The 21,956-nt window shown below is 44.0% G+C and overlaps 1 protein-coding gene across 1 annotated transcript in view; it reads left to right on the forward strand.

Moving 5' to 3' along the window:
- The first annotated feature begins 2,428 nt into the window (after positions 1 to 2,428).
- Positions 2,429 to 21,956, forward strand: part of FAM219A (family with sequence similarity 219, member A) — a 45,779-nt gene continuing 26,251 nt past the window's right edge. Inside the window, exons 1-2 of the mRNA XM_010564242.1 lie at positions 2,429 to 2,539; positions 5,781 to 5,880. Coding sequence (XP_010562544.1) covers positions 2,429 to 2,539; positions 5,781 to 5,880 — 211 coding nt within the window. The remainder of the gene's footprint in view (positions 2,540 to 5,780; positions 5,881 to 21,956) is intronic.

The raw sequence follows: 21,956 nt of genomic DNA on the forward strand, positions 1-21,956 counted from the left end.
GAGGTTGTGCTTTTACATACCCGCCTGTGCACATCAGAGTCGTCTGCCCAGAAGCCTGCTGCCTAGAGCTGCATTTCTCAGGATAACCTACTGCAGTACAGCTTGAGGCAGGGTGAATCTGCAAACAGCATAGGATTTTCTGTTCCCAGGGCAGAGAGACTGAAGGCATAAATATTTATTAGCAGGAGCAATGTTCTAGCCCAAAAGTCTGCGATGACAGCATGGGAATGACAGGAACTTCTTGGTGACCTGAATGTACCCCCTGTGTTTGGGGTACATGCAGTTTCTCACCTGTTTTTCTGCTCACTAAGTCAGTCTCTCATGCACAAAACATCTATCAAGTTTTCCAGACTCAGTGTTTGATGTGGAAACGAAGCAAAACACTTGGGCTTGTCCTTTCGTGTTAGCATTTGTTTGCAGTGTGTGATCCACATGGGCAGCTCCAGAAAGCAGGAGTTGACTGAGCTGCAAGTGCTCACTGTAGGCTGTCACAGACATGTTGGTACCGAGACTTCCAGCATCCTTAAGTTGGACAGAAGACAACAAGCACATAATCAGTTATTACGGGAGAGACACAAAGGTAGCTGAATGATACTCCTGAGCAGCCAGCTAATACTGTTTCACCTGATGATGATCAGACCAAAGCCTCTGAACTGTGGAGAGAAGTGGTGGTAAAGCCCTGTATATTGGGTCTTTCCTTGAGATTAGAGGGTAAGGGCAATCATGCCCCTCTGCTTTTATCAAAAAGTAGGGCTGCTTTAATGATCATAGAATTTCTCACAGCAGAGTGGAGAACATTTTATTAGGGCTGTAAAAATGACTGATATTTAGGATTGGGAAGGGTCAGCAGATAGAGAGACATCTCAGTTTCCAGCTATGTTTCTAAGGGGCAGCTGAAGTCCACAGAAACTGCATGTGCCCATTCCCTTCCACATGCACTGGGGTCCCAGAGGATTTGCAGGGTGGAAAGCAGAGGCTTGTTAGGCTTGCAAGATGTCAGAAGTGTTGAGTGTAAATGAAGACAAAGGAAGCTGCATTTTGCAAGGTGCTACAAGGGTGTGTTTGTACCGAGCACCCAGCTCCATTGCTGAAGGTGTAACTGCAGAGTGTGCTGGCTGTTGGGGGCTTTTCCCCCCCCCCCCCAGTCAGTGTGGGTTACTGGGAGAGGTAGACAGTAAGAGGAAAAAGGCTCTTGACCTGGTGCATTATGGCAGATGATGTGTTTCTTGCCAAGTACTGCAAAAAAGAAAGGGGGGATTTAAAAAAAGAGAATTAAGAAAAACCCTGCTGAGCATGCCATCTTCCTTAAACCCCTGATTTCAGTTTAAAGTGGTTTCAGCTTCTCTCTGTGCTGTTGCATACCAAGGATTCACAGCACTCCTGCTCCATGAAGGTTCACTGGAATTTATTTCTGATGTTCAGAAACGGCACGTGGTACACACCATAGGACATGGCTGTACCTAGCAGGAGGGCAGTTTTCAAGGTCCATTGTGTTGACACTATAGAAGAAAACAAACTAGTAAGGAACCACCCCACCATTCGAATGCTGTGGTTGTGCATGCCCAATTCAGCTATGAGCATCGGGGGAGAAGACTTTGATTAAACTCTGGCCCCAGCCAAATGTTCATGAAGCGGCCTGATTGAACGTATTTTTTCCCTTGCAATGAAGACATAAGGAGGCTTCAACAAAAAATTCCCTTAAATGTATTACATTCCTTTAGCCATTTAGAGCCCCTGCAGCCACATCTCGGCACTTGCCTTTTGATTGAGAGTGTTGTGTTCCCCTCAGCAAGCAGAGAGAAATCACATCATCCAGCCTGAGCCCGGTCACGCTGTGTAGCCGAGATTTTGATGTTGGGGTCAGAGCTGAATTCATTGGTCTAGGGAGGCTTGTAAAAAAGGACAAAATTGCCAAGTGAATTCCAATAGCGAAAGCCTACGGTGAGTGTCAGTGTGCTCATAGGCATTCACAAGCAAAAGGCTAATTAGTCAAATAAATGTTTCTCTGGGTGGGTGAGCTATATAGAGAGAAATGCACCCATTCAGTATGCACAGAAGCAAAGCATGTTCATGCAAAGAGGCAGCTCCAGCCGAGCTGCCGTGGGAATGCTGTCGTTCTCACAGCCGGGGTTGTTACTATGGAGCCCTGCGCGTTGCTGCAGAACGTGTATGAAGTGATGGATGGGAAATACGACAGTGCCTGGGCACTCCTGGGCCAGGGATAGATACCCACTGGCACTGGGGACATGGCTCTAGCCCGCTTGGTTTCCTTTTGGATCTGTTTTACTCTCTGGAGGGAGCGGGCCTGGCCCGTGCACGCAGTGGTGGTCACCTGGGCTCTGCTGGTGCTTTGTGATCCCTCTGCGCAAGTCGTGGGACTGTTGTGTGGCCTTAACATGTTCCCCTGCGGATCTGCTGTAGAGGTTCCATGCTGCTGCGGCGGAAAAGTGTTGTTCCAAAGCTTGGAGATGGATTCCTGGCATGGACTGGCATTATTATGGACTCTGCTGCTGTGTCCTTCATCATTGCAACCTCCAGTGTCAGAGGCAGGGATGCAGTCTCCACCAGTTGCCTCATCTATAGTCAGTGGGTAGAGGGAGACACATCTCCAAGGATGGATTAATCTCCTTTTAAGATGAGTGTCTAAGGATAGAATGAATTGCTCTTTGAAAATCATCTTTGTTTTGTTTGGAAGTCTACGAAGCTTTTCTATTTGTTTAATCTAGAGCCCGACTTTGAGATTGCTCCAGCTGAGTCCTCTAGTCCAGGACCAGAGTCCGAATCCTCAAAGTCACCTCAGAACATTTCTCCCCTCCCTCTGTTCATGCAAATGGACATCTAATGTCACTGGCAGGTTACCCACAAGGAAAAGCTACTGTCAGCATATCGGCTTCAGAGAAAAGTAAGGGCTGGCTTTTGATTTAAAGAGTTTACACATAATTTTAACAATGTGAACCTGAGCTAGTCTAGGTGGCCAGGCCCCTTCTCTGCCATGTCAACTTCTGGCTGTAAGCTCATGTGGCTCTATGCTGGACTGCACCAGCACAGGAGGCAGCATGTGGCCATCACACCATGTCCTTCACCACAACATGTCCACTCCCATGCCTTCCTGCAGACAGCAAACTAGGCCTGCAAGGACTTGTTTGTGTTCAGTTGCACTAGGAAGTGTCCAGTGCTTGGAGTCATGTTCCTTAAAAATTGCTGTATCCTGCCTTTTCCCAGACTGTCAGAGGAAAGATTCTCATCTGGGAAGCGTGGACTCAGGTGTTGCCACTTACCACCTTACACATGCCACTTGGAGAGGTTCTAGCATGTCTGAGAGATAGCCGTGTCCTTTGTACTATCTGGTCATCCCCACGAATATCCTTTCCTACAGCCTGGATTCTGGTCTAGCCCCTTCAGCTGGGTTTGTTGGAGATGGATCCCGTGTTACAAGGATACCACAAGAACTGGTCTTCGGTTGAGATCATATAATAGATTCTGACACAGAAAATAAGGATGGCTCTTTCAGGTCAGATTAAAGGTCTCATCTACCTCTGTGTTATGTGCCCAAGAGGACAAGAACAGGATGAGCCTGCAGTGATGCTTCCCTGGTTCCCCGCTCCAGCAATCTGTGCCTGGGGGCAGCCTGACCCAGAATCAGTGCTTTTGGATTTGATGGATATTCCTTCCATTCATTTTTCTCACCCTTTCCTGAGCCGCTTTTAGCATCCACAGCAGCACATCATCTGCTGTATAGAGAAGTACTGAGTTTGTTTCCAGCTGCTGTGTGTTAACTGCCACTTGATATCTCATGCTTGTAAAAAATAAGGGCTAGTTGATGCCTTTTCACCTTCTCACCCCACTCAGGATTATGCCGACTTTTCCCAGAGCGCCCATCCATTGTCCTTCCCTGGCTGAAGTGTACTGGTCTGTCTAGCTGGTCATCTGATGGAACCGGTTGTCCGAGACCTCTTCCTTGAGTGACAGTAGCTAGCTACAGCTTATCATTTTAATTTATACAGTTGGAATTGTTTTTCTTCTCTGTACCCCTTTTAGCTTCATTTAATTTCAACTGCTGTGTTTTTGCCATTCAAGTGCTGTATTTTGTCATTTACTGTGGATACTAAAGTAGGATTTTTAACCTAAAGTGCATGTGATTCATCATTTATACCTAGCTATGCTTTCCTGGAGACTGGCTTGCTTGTTTGCAACCTGCTCTAACCTGTTTCTGCTGCATTAGAGGAAAAGTGCAGCAGTGACTGCTTTAGAGGAAAGCAGAAGAAATTGCATATAGTTCAGCATTACCTATTTAATGTCATTGAATGCAAAGTCTTGTAAGCACCATCCATTTTAAGTACTGTTGAAGTCTATTGGATAGTGCAAAGGAGCAGAATTTTGATAAAACATTATGACCCTACATATGTTATTTGACTAGTTTCTATGAAGATAGAGCCTAGTTCAAGAGTCAAATTTTATCTCATAAGCACAGTGTATTAAAAAGAGCTAACATGCACTGCAGAGAGAAGGCAGGCACTGGGGAGAAAGGGACAGTGTATTACCAAGTGATTTTTTTACTGAGAGTGAAGAGCAATGGTACCTTGCTTTGAAACTCAGAGGCCCTGCCTTGCATACAGGTGTCAGTGCCAAATGATAAGTTGCATTTTTATAAGAAAGTGTGTACAAAATACAACCTCCAGAAACTGAGAGATGGACAATATCAATTCACCAGTTTGGAATGGTGTTTTCTAGTATTTAGTTTCTGATGCTTTGTTCCATTTCTTATGAAGTGATGGTTTCTTCAGATATTGGACCTAATGTTGGGTGTTTGTTTTCCCTGTGCAGCTCTACCAAATCCAAAACATCCAAATTTACACACACATCTATGTGTGTGTATATATATGTATATATGCATGTTCAATTTAGCTTCTAGCTTCTAGGTGGGAAGAAGTGAACATGTTTGAAAACCAGTTTTAATTTTCTTTATGGTGCTAAGTAGGGATAGTTCCAGCAGGTTTGAAGTTTGCTGTGAAAGGACTTTAAATATTTTTAGCGGTGGTAGAACTGCCTGAACTGGTGTCTTGTCTCTCTCTGAATCCTTTGATGTGCTGTACCATAGAGTACACTACCTGGATTAGGTTGTCTGCAAGTAGGTGTGACAGAGTGGACTCTGTGTTTGCGGAGCTTTGGTTTTCAGGGAGATTTCAGTGACAATGAAAGGTGCTGTGCTGACAGATACTGAAATTAAATCTTTCAGGTTAGCCACAAAATTGGTCCAGCATGGGAAGTACAGGTTTCTTCATCCCTCTCCCATGAGGAACCAGAGATTGAATTCTTCTACTCATTCAATCCTTGTTCCTTCCAAGCTGGGTTTTCACACAGGCGGTCATGAGCTTTTTAGTTTTAATCATGAGGATGGCTGGTCCACTTGGAACTTGGCTAAAACTGTAAATGCATTTCACACAATGCCTCAGAGAGTCATCACATGAAAATGGTTTGGGACTACTGCCAGCCCAGACTGAATTTGAACTGATGACCCACCTTCCACATTATATTCCCAGTATCATCCATCATATAAGTCTGGTGTTGAAATCTGGCATTTCCAGAGGTACTTTTAGCATACTAAATGTGCTTCCAAAGTTCTGTGTTTTGCCCTAGGTTTCAGCCGTTTGAAACACTGGCAGGTTCTCTGCTCCCTCTGAATGTGGGTGGGAATGGACTTGCCTAACAGCCAGTTAGAGAAGACACTGCATAAATTTTAGCTAAACCATTCCATTTTGTTTCCTTTTCTTTCTTAACAGGATCCAACAGCTGCATCTATTTCGGACAGAGATTGTGATACGAGAGAGGGAGAGACTGTAGCCATGAACTATAAGCCGTCCCCACTTCAAGTGAAATTAGGTGAGTCTTTGCTGGTGGAGAGTGAAAAGGCTAAATCCAAGGTCTGAAATACAGTGAGGTGCTTGTGGGATCGTATGCAGATCTCCCTGCATGTGGCTGAGCATGCCAGCTCATCTCAAACGACTCACAGAGCAGTTTTATCATTGTGATTCTGCTGCTGAGGGAACTGACCTACAAACATGTAAGGACCCTTTATCTTGGGCTGTGGTAGATGAAGGAAGCTATGCCTTGAAAGGAAGGCGTAGCTCTTTAAACCTACAGATTTTTATCAAGCTAAGATCAAGGCTTGGCCAGATAAAGAATGAAGATAATATAGGACTGTAAAAAGAAGACAGAATAACTGCAAACAAAAGGGAAAGGATCAGAGACTTGGGCCACTACCAGGAAAAGGCAGAGCTGTGTTACTGTGAGATGGAGGGCTTCTAGGTCTGTAAAGATTCACATACAAATACTCATGCTATTTCTGAGCAATATTTTTTAAGTTCTGGAAGCAGAAACATCCAACTAGCAGAATACACTGCTTTCTCGCAAGGCTAATGCTTACAAGCGGACAGCAATCCACACATGGCTGTCCTTCCTCCAAAACCTGAGCGACTAGTGTGCCACACAGCCTCAAGAACCTGATGAAGGGCAAGTCAAAGGAACAGTGTGCTTTTTGCTCAGAGCATGGATAAAAAATGGGAATCTGAGTCTGGAAAATTTCCCAGTAGGAGCAGGAAGCAGTGCTCTGGTTGTCCTTCACATCAGAACAAATTACACTGAGAGGATGCTGCTGTGCCATGTTGGGGAAGGCTCTGAAAGAAGTGGGTGTCCACCTGTTCAGTGGAATAGCCCTGGCCCCTACCAAGTGAGTGATAGGGAAGGTCAGCAGACAGCTAAGGTTTGAAGAAGATCTGGGAAGGTTTGGGCATTGGTGTGTGATTATGAAGGGGTGTTCTCTATAGATAGGTTTTACCCAGGGACCTGCACTTCTGCTGCAAATACTAGTGTTGGCCTCATTTATAAGAGCAGCCTTAAAGAAACACCAGGAGAAGGCTGGGGAGCACCTGTGAAGTCTCAAGGGTCTGCCTGAGTACATGGCAAATTGAGTAATTGGACAAATCTGGTCATAGCAGTACAGAAAGCAATGTCACAGAGTAGACCCATAGATGGCAAAGGAAAAGAAAGTAGTGGAATAGGCAAGATTTCAGTGAAAAAGTGACTAGAAAGGAGAAGACAGAAAGTTGGATATGCAAACGCAGCCAGATTATGAGCAAAGTGGAGGACCTTGAGGTACTGATACAGGCTATGAGCAAGTGTTGAGACACAAGATCTGTCCTGCAACCGCAGTCATGAATACTCTAAAACCAGTGGCAGTTTTTCAGAAAAAGGCAGGGAGCAGCAGTATGTGTTAATGACAGCACAACTCACAGTTTGGTAAAAGATTATCACTGCCAGCATGCCATATGCCACCAGGATCCTTCTTCACTGCCGAGAGAGTTCTGTAACGTTATTAGAGAGATAATTACTACTGCAGTAGTTGGTTTGGATAATTTAACATCAGGAATCAGATTGGAGAGCAATTTATAGTGTTATTGGTAAGTCTGAGATATTTTTGCATTTCTAGGCAATAAAAATATCCCCCACAGATTCGCTAACATGACAGGAAATGTTGCTATTTTTTAAACTTGGCTTTAGTAAGTCATGAGGACATCATAGGAGATGTGATCGTAGGAAATAGATTTGGATTCAGGGATAACAAGTTCAATTCATGCAAATCAAATGAAAAGGCAATTTGCGGTAGATCTGTAACAAACCTCAGTTTTATAAACTAAGTGCTTAAGCAAAGCCAGTAGATTAAGAAACCTAGGAACTCAAAACACATCAGGTCGTGTTGAAGGAGAAAGTATCAGAAGAAAGGACATTGCTAATGGAGTTCTCCAACAGTCATTTCATTTATATATTTGTTGTGGTTTAACCCCAGCCAGCAACTAAGCACCACGCATCTGCTTACTCACTCCCCCCCCACCCAGTGGGATGGGGGAGAGAGTCAGGAAAAAAAGGTAACACATGTGTGTTGAGATAAAGGCAGTTTAATAGGAGAGAAAGGAAGAAAATAACAACAACAATAATAATAATAATAAATAATTGGAATGTACAAAACAAGTGATGCACAATGCAGTTGCTCACCACTCGTGGACTGATGCCCAGTTAGTTCCCGAGCAGCGATCCACCCCCACCCCCCCGCACTTCCCCCAGCCACCTCCCCCCAGTTTATGTACTGGACATGACATCACATGGTATGGAATATCCCTTTGGCCACTTTGGGTCATCTGCCCTGGCTGTGTCCCCTCCCAGCTTCTTGTGCCCCTCCAGCCTTCTTGCTGGCTGGGCATGAGAAGCTGAAAAATCCTTGACTTGGGATAAACACTAGTTAGCAACAACTGAAAACCTCAGTGTGTTATCAACGTTATTCTCATACTGAACCCAAAACATAGCACTATACCAGCTACTAGAAAGAAAATTAACTCTATCCCAGCCAAAACCAGGACAACGTTCATTAATGGCTTCAATACAAAAAGCAGGAGTTGGCAAAGAAAATTTAGTCATAACATATTTGGGAAGTATCAGTACAACAAAGACTCAGAAATGCCATAGAGAAAAAACAGGAAAACTGGAATAATGAAGTGAGAAAAATATGACAGGAGAAACTCAATCTGCTGTAAACTGGAATTTACCAACTGGAGGTGACTAAGGAAGAGGAAGCCTGTTACATTAGCTGATTGCAAGGTAACATCATTAAAATGGGCTAATACATGAAAATACACCATAGTCACACTTCTGCAGAGCTTACCAGCTTTTTTCCAAGCATCAGATATAACAGAATGATTAGTCTTTCTGCCAGAACTTCTGCTTTTCCACATAGGGAAAATTTTATTTCATTTAGCCACTGCTGAATGCTGCTATCCATCAGTAAAGAGGCAAAGGGAGGTATTGGAAGAGTCTGAACAGTAGCTAGAGGTGTACCATTGCCAGGACCTCCTTTCCAGATAGTGCTCCTGCCCAGTGAATACTCAGTGCTGACCACAATATGCTTATGAAGGTAATAGTGGATGAAACCTACCTGCTTAACAGGAATTGTCTTGCAAGGCTGACAAGCATCTTCCTGCCTTGCCTTCAGAGAGAAGTCTGCTCAAACATGTGTCTCTCAGCCTGTGGAAACAGCGTGCCTCTTTAATTAGGTGAACACATATCTAGTGGCATTTGGATTGACTCTCAACTCTTAGCCATACCCAGATGAGCTCTAGGTTACCTGGGGCAAAACGAGACCAACAGCATTGTCTGTAGCCCTTGTAACATGCCTTTAATCCACATCAGCTCCTGCTGCTGTTATTCTTAAAATCTGGCCAGCCTTTATAATTTTCAAGCAGCTTAATGGCATCTCCCAGCTCTGGCCTGTGTTCCTCCAACTAGATTTTTTTGTCTCTTCTGCATTAAACTTGTCAGGATTTGGATTGGGTTTTTAATCTCTTTAAGGCTAGACAAAGTTAAGGTAGTACATAAATGTTTAATGGCTTAACTGGCAGAGCCATTGCTTGGGATGGTAGCAACTAGGGTTTTAATCCTATTGCAGGTTTTCCATATGGATAGTGGCATTTTTCACTGTTGAATCAGAATCAATTGTTCAAATGTCAAATGCTCTAATGGAAGGTTGATAAATGTCATTTTTCACTCTATGAAGATTCATATATAAATCTGTCATATGTGCTTGCTGGAAGCTTTCTTCAAGTGACCTCAATTAAATATCAACCCAGCATGAATACAACTTTTGCTTCCAGAGGCTGCAGTGATTGAAGTGTGATAGAAAGAAAGAGTGTGCTGTGCTGCATGCACTGAACACAGATTTATTCTGCTGCTTGAATGGTCTTTTCCTTGGTTGTTTCTGCCCCTCTGAATAAATACATTTGGCCACGTGTTTGATTGGGGGGTCAGTTAGATACCCGAAAAACTTCACAGGTGGCTTATGTTTCTAGTGACTTCCTAAAGGTTACACCTGGTTTATAAGTGGAACAGTAAAACATTTAGCTTGCTGCTGGAGCCACATCAAAAAAAAGGAGAACCTCACACCAAGGGGAAATAACATCTCCCAGTTCATGTAGTTCATTATCTTAAACCCTTATTGATATTATATCCAAATTAATTATGCATTTCTTGCTTTTCTAACACTCCCACTTCGTCTTTCTGTCAGCAACTGCAAGGCTCAGCCCTGCTTCTTTCTTTCAAATCAAATTGATAAGGAGGCTCCTAACAGTACTGGGGGGCTGGGTGTACATTAGTGCTTAGGAGATGTCTCCAGCACATCCTTATTAGGAGGCATATCCAGATGGAGCACATACCACAAGCCTTTTCAAAACAGAAGAGAGTTGTGATAAGGAGAGGAACAGAGTAATCCCCAAGTGTAAATCTCAGGGGCTCCCTATCCACTGGAAGGCAATAGATCCTCATGGGATCCCCAGGAGATGAGATACTATTTTAATGAAGCTTATGCCATCTGTTTTTCTATTTTGCATTTTTAATTTCCCTTCTCTGTGCTGAAATCCCCATCCAGACTGTCTGTCTGTCTTACGTAGCAGTCGATGTTACAGTTTGTGTTAAAACAGAATGGGCAACATGGCAATTGGTTGGAGTGCTGAAGGACAAGCTACAGTGGTGACGAGGGACTGTGGTAGTGGCATCTTCGTCAGCACATCCACCACACTGGGAGCTTGGCAGTAAATCTCCCACATCCCTGTCTGCAGATGAACATATGGGGGAAGAGGCAGACAGAGACACTTGTAACAGCCTTCATCCCTCTGAGATACCTGTTGCCTTAGATGTAAGCACCTCCTCTCCTTGGACTAGATAGAAGCACTGGTTTTGGAAGACTGCTCAGTGGGATGCCTAAAAGCATGTGAAAAATGAGTGTCTAAGCTAGGCAAACTGGGTCCACCTTAAGACTGAGCAAGCTACATGCAGATAATGTCTCCTGCCATATGACCAAGAGGAAGCCTAGTTCGAATTGATGCAGGCTTCAAAGTGTTTATGTTTTTTTGTTTTAGATTTTCTTTGCAAAGCTTCTTGTAAAAAAATGACCTGAATTACAAATGTAGCAGATAATTTTCCTGCTTTCCTAGCTACGGTTTTGTTCCTCTCCCAGCTTTGATCTCATGCCAGCATTTATCTCAATACCAAAAAGCAAGGTGGCTGATACTAATCAGCCCTATAAGAAGAAGCAAGTGTCACAAAGTTGCCTTTGGTGCAAGCTGCTGTAGCTCAAGTGTATAATCCACCAGCCTAACCAGAGACTTTCCTTGCTTCAAGAGGCAGGAAGCTGTTGTAACACTAACAGAGCAGAGCTATTTCATTAATTGATAGGATACTAACACTTCCCTCCTGCCAGCTGCATTGTAGGATGTTGCTTTTTTTGTCTAGGAGACACTGTGCAGATTGCTCCTAGAGCAGGTCAGCCACAGCCCAGCTACTGCTGGGAAGGAAATTCTGCTCGCTGGGAGCCTGGACCTATTGGTAGGGTGAGCATAAAAGCCTCTGGAGTGACCCTAGCCTGGCCTTTTGGCTTTTTGTATGACAAGAAGGAGATGGGAGCAAGCGAATGCCCATAATGGAGCCTGAGTCAAGCAGATGGCTCAGGGAGAGGTGAAGGAAGTCTTGGTAGAAAAAGTCATTCTCTCACAAATAACCATAGTGCTCATCCTCCAGGAAGACATCTCAGATGAGACCACCAAGGCTTCTTGTCTGCTTCTGCTTCTTCCTGTATCATTCCCGCCTCTGCATCTTAGGATGTATAAACATCCTGAGATTTTACTTGGTGACAGCAGGGGAGGTCAGATCTCTGTCTTCCACAGTCTCTAGCTGGGGATGGGGATTCTGCATGGAGACACCAATTAGGTGCGTCCACTTCCAAGCACTGAATTATTTTACTTGTGCTATTGGATTAATTCCTGCTTGTTAACAAACCAGATTCTCAAAAACCCCAAGCAAGTAACCAGAATGATGTTTGCTTAGAGCAAACGGGTAGGGGTAAAACAGCAACAGAAGCCCCATAGCAAGGAAATATAGCACGTTGTTCTCTAGTGTGCTTGACTTGGACAAAACTGAGGATCTAATTTATGACTGGGCCCCATCTTGGTGGAGACTGAAGTGAACAGAGGAGATAATCTGTTTGGGGATGGAGGCTGCAACACATCTGTGGTGTTACCTCCTGCCTTCCAGCCTGCTGCTGTGCATTCATGGCAGATATTGAATTGCTTTATGATCAGGGAGGAGTAGTACTGGGCATATCAGTCAATGAACTGAGGACTACAAAGCCCTCAGGGTTCAACATAACAAAATTGGTGCATTTCTGGTTGAAACTTTACAGATGGTCTCTAATCCCAGTAAAGGACAGACTGCCTTTAGCTCCCCATCTGGCTCCTGAGACTGATCTTTCAATTGGTGTAGTTATTTAACCCCCTCTCCTGGGGTTGGGTGTGGGTTCAGAGCTTGTTTTAAAGCACCTCCATCGAAGTGCACAGCAGAGCATCCTATGCCAGTGCTGTTCAAAAGGATGCCAGGGCTGTTCTTGCTGCAAGTCAAGATGAAAAACTGGCACTGGGAGATGCAGTCCCAAACAGAGCAGGCAGCAAGCATCTTGCGTAGGCTGAATGGCTTGGTACCTGCCTGCATCCTTGGCTCCTTTGCTGTGTCATCTCTTCCCAGTCTGCTTTGTAGCTTGTGACTTCTAAGCTTTTCATACAGAAAATGGAATAAAAAGGGGAGGTTGTAGTAGACTGGACAAATCAATGCCATTAGTGTATCCTTTTGTCAGTACCTCAAGTACTGCACTATTCCCAGTTGCTCTTCTGTAACAAGGCGATTAATGCTAATTAGGTACAGCAGCTGTTGTTTCTGGGAAGAAGCTCTGTAGGTAAATTAGGGAAACATTTTATCAAAAAGCTCTAACTCTTAAGCTAGGTCCCCAGGTTCCAGCTCTATTGACAAACCTGCAGATTTCCATATACATAACTGTTTGCATGGTGACCTCAAGTGACATCATTACCTTAAGTGCACAAAGCCGTTTTCCTCCCATGGGAGTACCCATTTCCTTGAACACAGTCTGTACTTTGTATGGGGGGTTTGAGTAATGTGGAAGCCAGAGCACAGTGGCAATATAGCACTGCTATTGATTTTCTTCATGAAGATAGAAGTGCAACCTACCACTCAGAGGTCTCCTGGGGCTTGGGAGGAATTTATTTAAACATTATTTCATGTGTTATTACTCCTTCCATTTATAAGAGAAATTGTGTACGCAGATTTATTGTAGCATCCTTCCTGTAGGATATCTCCAGGCTCTTTTTGGAGGGGATGAGAGAGTGAACAGCTGCATCATGTTAAGGGCAGTAGGGCTGTCTGCAGACAGAGCAGCAAAGATGAAGGCAGAAAAACAGTTGTGGCAGGCATATTACTACAGATTAGTTAGAGAAGAAATGGAGGGGCAGAAAGGAAGAGGTGTGTGAGACACTGTAGCTGACACAGGCTCAGGTAAGCAGTAGAGCCATTAAGAGAAACTGAAACAGAGCAATTCACTGCAGTTCAGCAGATTGCTCTGGGCAGGAGGGAGCATGTAAGTGGGTAAGACAGAGGGGAAAGGGATGTACCAGTCGGCAAATCCCAGGAGCAAAGAATGAGTGCATGAGTATGAGCATGATGTGGCACCGTGTTCACCAAACAAGCCTAGTCTTTCTGTCAGTGCAATTTGCTTGATTAGTTATGCCACCCCACCAGGGCTTTACTCGCCTTTCCCAGCCTTCCCCCGTCACCCCACCCTTGACAAGTTACTGGGTACCCACGCACCTTGCAAGCTGATAGACACACACCCACTCACATCTTGTGTTGTATGTGCCACTCTTGGCTAATATACCTTCAGATAAGAAGGCATGAAGGAGGAGGCTGTAAGGTAGCTGAATCATTTTGTAGGGCATTATCTGGCCATCCTTTAGCCACTCCAAATTTTTACAGTACCTACAGGTCTGATCATCTAGGAAAAAGAGCTAATCCTGAATATCTGCTTCTACACAAATTATTTTACTTTGTAATGGGAATGGGCCAAAGCATCTGGAGTCTGAAAAGGGCTTTTGTGCCTGAAGCACAAGACCAGAACTGCAAATTACACGTTCTCTTCTTGCACTGACCCACCATAATCTGTCACCTCAAATAGGAGAAGCAGCTCAGAAGGTTGTGAGGCAAAACAAATTAAGCAAATTACTGAGATTCTCCAATAGAAGGAAGGAAAAATTCAGTAATTGAAGTAGTGATGAGAATAAAAGCTACGTGGTCTAGCAAAGCCTAACCTGTGCAGGCAGCATCACAGCAGTGATAGGCTGGTGGTCTGTTCAGAGGTCTCATTACACAGTACATATTACTCTCATCACTGTTTTCTGTGAAGTATGTTGAAAGCTGGTTTAAAAGAGAGTGATGTCCCCAAAGGTGACTTACACCTTGTTCCTGACATTAAAAAGACTAACACCAGCTGAGTTGACAAGGCTGCCTGCTCAGGTATTGGCATCTTTGATAAAATCAACACAGAAAAGGGCAATAGTACTGTTTTCTAGATTCTCGGAGCCCTGTGTTCCTTAAATGTAAGCTCCACCTGATCCTCTGGCCCACCACAGGGGAACATTTCCCCAGTTCTGAATTACCCAGATGTTACTATTTCTGTAATTCCTTCTGATGTCTCCATAGGTAGATGAGTTTCTGCGTGGCACTCAAGGGAAGCAAGTAGAGCCCAGTGTAATTAATGTAAACTAGCTCCAGAAGAGACCACAGCATCCATGGACAGTATTGGATGATGCATTTTTTTAATGTGTTTGATTTATTAATGATGGGCCTTAAACTGTACCTGGCAGTTAATTGAATTTGTTCTGACTATTCAGTGATGTGGGCTCCCCCTTTGTCTTCTCTGTGCTGCACACTCAGCTCTTAACTGGGAAAGGTTACTGTCTGCTTAGTGAGTGTTGGGGCTAAAATGCTCCATCAGCAGATCAGGCTCTATTAAGTAGAAATAACACAGTTCTCAAAGAGAAGGGATTTGTGCTGGTATAGGAAGTTCACTGCAATTCCTGTGTTTTTAACTGCTACCCTTATGCACAGAGGATGTTCACAGCATCCTGAAAACTTTGTGTTGCTTCTCTGAGATCTTAAAGGATCCTTTGGAGAATCAGAGCTCAGAAAAACACACAAACCTCGGTGTGCCACAGCAGGAGAGCAGAATAGATGAGGATGTCATCAGTATCATGTACCCTGTCAGTAACAGGGTCCTTGTTAGGTGAGGGTACCACGGTGGTCTTGGATGCAGACTTCAGCTGAGCATGAACAGAGAAACATCCAAGGCGCCCTTCTCCTCTGAACCGAGGGACAGTCTTGGCTCCAAGTATAGCAGGCAGCATTACACTCAGCTGTGCACAGCAGAGCCCCAGTGTGCCAGGCCTAGTGAGTGATGCAGCTAAAGCACTACCTGCATGGCCAAGCTCTTAATGTGGCAGTTAGGAAGACGTATCACATGAAATGGTAGAGAAGTAGGATAGAAGCAGCAGCAACAAATTAAGCACAATTTTTGCCCAGTTGGCAGCAGTCAGACTTCATCATGTCCATCAGTTTTGGTTCAGAGGTCTGAGGAGAAGCAATTCCCAAAAGCAGGGAGCAGCATGGAAGAAACCACGGAGGTTTTGTCTGTGGCTCTTCATGGAGAGAGGGCTGACTGAAGCGGGTTGTGGAGCAATATGGGCTAATGCTAGGCACAAGCAAAAGAGGCTGTTGCCTAGCTTGGCAGACTGATAGAAGCAACTCTACTGCAGCTTCAGCTATTCTCAGCATCTCAGCTTGGGGTCAGAGTTACCACCAGCCTCTTACACCAACCGACACCACTGCTTTATGGAGAAGTTTTAGGAACAGGAATTAAGCTGCAGTGGAGATGGTGGCACTAGTAGTGCAAAGAGGCTTCTGGATCTTGCAAGTCCTGATGGGGACTAAGAGGGAGCTTTGCCTATTCCCTGACTGTCCCTTCACCCCTGGCAGTAAGGAGGCAGTCGCCTCTCCAGGAAAGACCACAGCCTGTACCAGTCACAGCCTTTCTGCTCTGCTGTGTGCAGAAAGCCTTCTGGCACCTCATCTTTTCTTTCAAACCTCAAGCTTTTGGCACAGCAATTTTCTTGTTCAGGCCACACTGAAGGAAAATAAAACGGTTTTTCTAGATTGTGCATATTTACTGATAAGATTTTATTTAAGAAGTTGTAAAGTCACAGCAGTAATTGGACAGTCTAATCCCATTTCTCCAGTTGTTAAACAAAACTATCATTCAAAAAGCTTTAATTACTGTCTGAATCATGGCCGAATAGCTTGCGCTGAGTGTAAGCATTTATTGTATCTTTCATGGAAATTAGATGGTACGGTTTGGTATTGTGCAAAATAGCTGTAGTCCCCTTTTTGAAACTTCTTCCAGAAGGAAAACCGGGAATTGTTCATCAGATTTGAGCATTCACCAAACCCTCTAAAATAACCTATAGACAACATTTGTGTCCTTTCTCCAGGTCCAGTTAGTTACAAGGGGAGGGGAGGGGTAACAAGTACATTCTTGGCAGATAGATCCAAGTATTCACGTATTTGCTCAAAGAATCATCTCCAGCTTCTCCTGTGTAACCATTGCGATCTGTTCATCTCTGCCTCCAGCCTCAGCGCAATATGAGTAGTAGACTTCTGGTCTCTCTGCTCTGCTTTGCAAACTGTTCCTCTCCCAGGCTTCCTCCCACTTTCCATAACAGTGAAATTATCCATCCTCACTTTTTAAGAGTGCACTGCTGAGCCATTGCCTCTCACTGACTCCTGCCTTTCTCTTCATGTCCCTTTTGCCTGTGAACTCTGCCCAAATCTTTTTCTTTCTTTTTCTTTTCTTAACTCTGTGACTTTTTTTCTCTCTCACTGCTTACCTTGAGAATAGCTTGAATTGATTCAGCCTAAGCCTTTGTGAATGGGGAACTGTTTCAGCTTTCTGTCTTGTAAAGTACCACTGTTTATAGCACAGTAAAATAATTCTTCACGGGGTTTTAAGGCAATTCTACTGTAAACCCCAAACCATCACGTTATGTTTGCCGTAACTTATAACTGATTTTTTTCTACTTTCTGCTCTAAATGCAAGACAATCCCCACTTTTTCCAAACAACTTACCCTCTTTTTTTCTCACTGCTATGAAATTGGTACAATCAAGCAGGTGTTGATGTCTTTTGGAGGAAAGATGCAGTTCTTCTGGCTAGCTCAGTAGTCTGGAGCTCATGAGCTTAAAAGTGCTTTCTGCCATGAGTAAATGGTGACCTGGCTATAGGAAGAAAGTTTAATCACACCAGGTGTTTCAGAGCTGCAGGCTGCTGGCAGCCTCTTCCTTGCAACGGAGCTCCCAAGTAACACCAGCCGCTCCATGCCAGAAAACATCCCGTCTCTGCCCCCCTGTCACTACCCGGCCCGAAAGTAAGAGCAGATTTTCAAAAAAGAAAAATATGCTATGATTTATTTTAAATACTGGTCGTAGAAGTAGGAACTTGAGAGAAGAGATTAACAGTACAAGTGAGACAACTGTACTTTGTATAAGTTCATCTGAGAACCAGTGTTTGACATATTAAATGACACTGTGCTAAAAATATGTCTTGAACATGGCTAGCATATTTAATATTTAAAGTGATGCTGTCAGGCATGGGTAGTCTGAGTTCAGAATGGAAGCTGCTTTTAAGATTAAGATTTTCAGGTTTTGCTTACAATTTTTAAAGAAAAAACAAGTATCTTGCGTTTGAACTCCCTAGTAAACCCTAGCACTATTTTTTTTTAAGTTCACTAAAAGAATATATAATTGGTTGTTCCAAAACTGTTCACAAATGCATATCTAATTTACAAGGTGGTTTTGGCTATAAAAGGCTGGGGAGGCTCAGGTCACAAAACAGCTGTGCCTTTTTTAGCTACAGACTTTCAGCCAGAACATGGAAGACTCAAGTTCAATTCCTTTTTCTGCCTGAATGCTTTAACTACCAAGCTGAAATGTGGCTTTACACAGCCTCTGATGTGTCGGGCATGGGGGTGAAGCAAAATGTGAAAATAAAACTGACATAGTTATTTCTGTGCAGGCAGATGTGATGTTTTTAGTTCATCCCAGCTCACGTGGCTGACTCACTTCTGGCTATGTGCAGAAGAGCTATGATACACAACAGTCCTTGAATTTGGCTTTGGGTCCTTTGGACAGTCCTTTGGGTTTTGCTATCCTTCATTGAGATGGGATGATCAGTAACACAAGGAGGTGATATTAGCTCCTTTGTTGCCAATGTTCTTCTTTCTATCTGCAGTTAAACATTCATGGGTACTTGGGAGTTTCCACCTCCCTAGAAATTGGTGTGACTGCATTAGAAATGGCTATGGTTGCTTTGGGTCTCATTGACTAGGTGAATTGAAGCATCTCCAGGGGATCTACAGGACATTCATTTGACCTAGAACCAGGCTGTAATTTCCTCTGCTTCAGGGCAGAGAGAGAAAGGAAAAAGGGAGGAGTAAAGGGGAAAAAGACAGTGCCAGCTGTCTGCATTTACTTGGTAATGACCATCAGGTGCGAGATGACCAGCATAATCTGGAGAGTTGTAAGAAGAGTGGAAAAGCTTCATGTGAAACCTCCTTTGTGCTAGTGAGGAGTGATATCAACATGCCTGAGTTGGCAGTAAATTGCCTGTAGCATCTAGTGCATACTTCATTCCCAACCTGTTTCTTTTCTCACCTTAATTACCTTAAGGAAATCCTTCCTCACCATGAGGGCAGTCAAGCACTGGAAAACTTTTCCCAAAGAGGTAGGCCTAGGACATTGGGTTAGGAAGCTTCTGAGGTCCCTTCCAACTTGAAGTGTCCTGCGATCCTATTCCTAGTTAGGACTCCAGTTATTTTTTAGATGTCATATACTTTCTACTCGCTACTGAAAAAGCCTAAGTCCTATCTAATTATTCTCTTGGGTTCCCAAGATAAACAGGGTAGGATTTGCAGAGGTAGAGTTAGGTAACTTGCATGCACTGGCACAAAGCAGTCCTCTTCCATAAGCACTGGTATGTCCACTGGTAAACAAGAGAAACACAGTTGCTACTTGATTTTCACTCCATTACAAATATTCTTCTTCTTAAATTTTAATTATTGCTCTCTGTTCTTTCCCTTTAATTCACCAAACCTCTTCAATTTTACAGTGATTGAATTTAAGAACATATTAAAACTAATTTTCTCCTTTGCTTGCATCTCTTACTGACTGCAGTGCAGACAGGGAAATCTGTTCTTTTACAGATGTGTTTCCTGACTTGCATTTTATCCATGGTTCTCAGTGCTGAATGATCTTTCAATACCAGCAAGCAGCTGATTTCTTATACCCAGTATGTCCTAGCAAAACCAGGGCATTCACAGAGTGTAGCGATGGAATATTACAAAGCAGAACCAAATTCGGGGTGATTGTGCACATGTTCATGTGAGGTGTAGCACAGGTGACAATCAAGCAGCTGCTAAGGCAGCTGGACAACACCTCCATTTTGTAGACCAATTTGAGCTCTTCTTGGCATTGGTGACATCTCAGCCAGCCATTGGAAAAGGCACTTAAATCTTAGATTGGCAGAGGGATTTTTTCTGCTGTAATTTGGATTTTTAAGGGGACTTTGCAGGAAAAGATCATGACCCAGAGGCTGGCTGTCACACACAGATCCCTACCTGCTACCTGCCACCAATAATTATGAGAAAGAAGAGAAGAAAAAAAAAGTGAATGAATACTCCCATCCTATGGTTTTTCCCATTTGCATCCCATGCATTTTTTCTGTAGGACAGGGAAATGGATTTTAAGCAGAGAAAGTTAAAATCCATCCTGGAGAATGAGGTCTACTATTTTAATAACTTGAAAAACACTGCTTGATCTTCTTAGGAGGATTTCAGCGCAGGAGTGGAGGCAGTGGGCAGATGTTCAAGACTGTTAAAGGTGTGGAGGTTGCCTTGGGAAAAAGTGAATGCTGGTCTGGAGCAAACTGATGTGTTGCCTGTAGCCCAGAAGAAATAAATTCTCCTTCATGGTCTTGGAGTTTGGAACAAAGAGATGCTTATGAAAAGCTGATAGTTACATCTAACAAGGTTACAGAACAATACTAAAACTTTTCAAAGGTGGGATACAACAAAAAAAGCAACTTGTCAGACTTCACAGACCAGCTCTATAATCCAGAGGCAGAATCACAGAATTCTGAAAAATTAAGCAGAGAATATTTGAGGTTCTAAAAGTGAAGATTCATGAGTACATTTCTTCCGATCCTTCACCTCAACAAATTATTTACTCTGGCTTCCTGAGTACTCATCATGTAGTTAGTGCTCAGGAGGGCCCTTAGCAGTGGTTAACAAACAGGGCTGTTGAAAGGCTGAGTACTCTGAGCTGTGCTCTGTGGAGGAAATGGAGTTATGTTAGGTGGGAGGAAATGTTAATTAGTGGCATGTCATGATTTATAAACAGACACCACTGTAAAACCTGTTCTTTGGGGCAGTCCTTCAAAGCCTCTGGGGTTTGCTACGTATGGATCCTTGTATCAGTCCAGCAGTGTTGAAGTCACCCAAGTGACTTCAAGTGGTGGCCTGGGTCCTCAGAGATTTCCAGAGGGAGAGTGCCCCATGGGCACCATCTGTCCAGGCACTGACTTTTGCCTTGTTCCTTCACTTGGAGACTGTCAGATGTACCTGGTAAACACAAACTCTTTCAGGGTGATGCCTTGCCAGGTCCCCAGCACCTTGCACTGTCATTGGTAGATGCTGGTTGACCTTCATGAGTTCTGTTGCAGATGATCAGATTATGGAGCCAGCAGTGAATCCTAAGTGTGTTTTTTCACAAGGTCATCCAAAGTAAGAGGAATACTTTTAACGCTGCAACTGAAGTAAGAAAACCATACAGTCTCTGTCCCAGCCACTGAGGCCTTTCCAGTGAGCAAAGTGTGGTAGGTTTAACCCCCAAATTTACCTCTCTCTTACTGGAATTTGCTGTTGCAAAGCACCCTCACCAGCACAGAAACAGCAGACGCCCTTTGTTGGGGTTCTCGTTTATTCCAATTCACTGCTTTTAAGCATCGAATTGATGCAATTTACAGAAGAAAAGACTTTTTCTGCCTCTGGTTTCCAATACTGTCCTTTCCAGAGGGATGTGAAAGAGCAATGGCTCTCCATGCCTTTCCTACCAGACACTGCTGCAGAGGTGACACCATCAGAGCTGCTCTGACAGCTTTGTCACAGTGTGGTCAGGGGAGGAGAGGCAGCTTGCTTTCCCTTATATTTTACTGAACCCTGGAGACCTGGTGGGAAGAAACCTTGTTTCTGTCATTGGGCTGAGCCGATGTGACTTAAGGTTCCCAGGGAACAGATGCAAGGGATAGAAAAATGACAGCTTGAGTTGTTTTTCTGTCTCATTTTTTATCCCTGGGAGCTCCAAGTCAGGACATGTCCCCTCCATCAGATAGCTTTGCTGGGTTGTGTATTGGGTGATCAGAAAATGAGGATTCTTCCTCTTGTTCCCCAGTGCATGTGCTGCCTAAGGAGAGACTCTGTTGAAGACAGCTCAGCAGATCCCAATGTCACCAAATTTCCAAGTCTTGGCTTAAGTGCCATCCCTAGCAAGGACAAGGCTGTGAGTCCCTGGGCTTCCTCCACATCTCTACTGGTGCTGACCTAAAGAGAAGTTAAAGGGGTTTTATTCCCCAAAGCTTGGCATTGCCCTTCCATTCACCTTGCAAGTGCAAGCAGTCACAAAGACCTGTTGAAAGCAGAGTATTTTCTGCCACCCTTCGCTCTGCTTACAGCTTTTCCACGTCCTTTTTGAGCACTGAGTGTGCCAGCATTGGTGGGGTGGAGAGACTGTCAGGAAATCTGAGTGTTAAAGCTATTTCTGTTTGGGTCTTGGCAAAAGCCAGGCTCTTTCCAGCACATTGTGCCTGAGAAAGAGATTGCAGGCTTGAGAGACTCACTGAATGTGTGTGTGTGTGTGT

The sequence above is a fragment of the Haliaeetus leucocephalus genome, unplaced genomic scaffold (genome assembly GCF_000737465.1).
Source record: "Haliaeetus leucocephalus isolate CR32 unplaced genomic scaffold, Haliaeetus_leucocephalus-4.0 Scaffold176, whole genome shotgun sequence".
NCBI lineage: Eukaryota > Metazoa > Chordata > Aves > Accipitriformes > Accipitridae > Haliaeetus > Haliaeetus leucocephalus.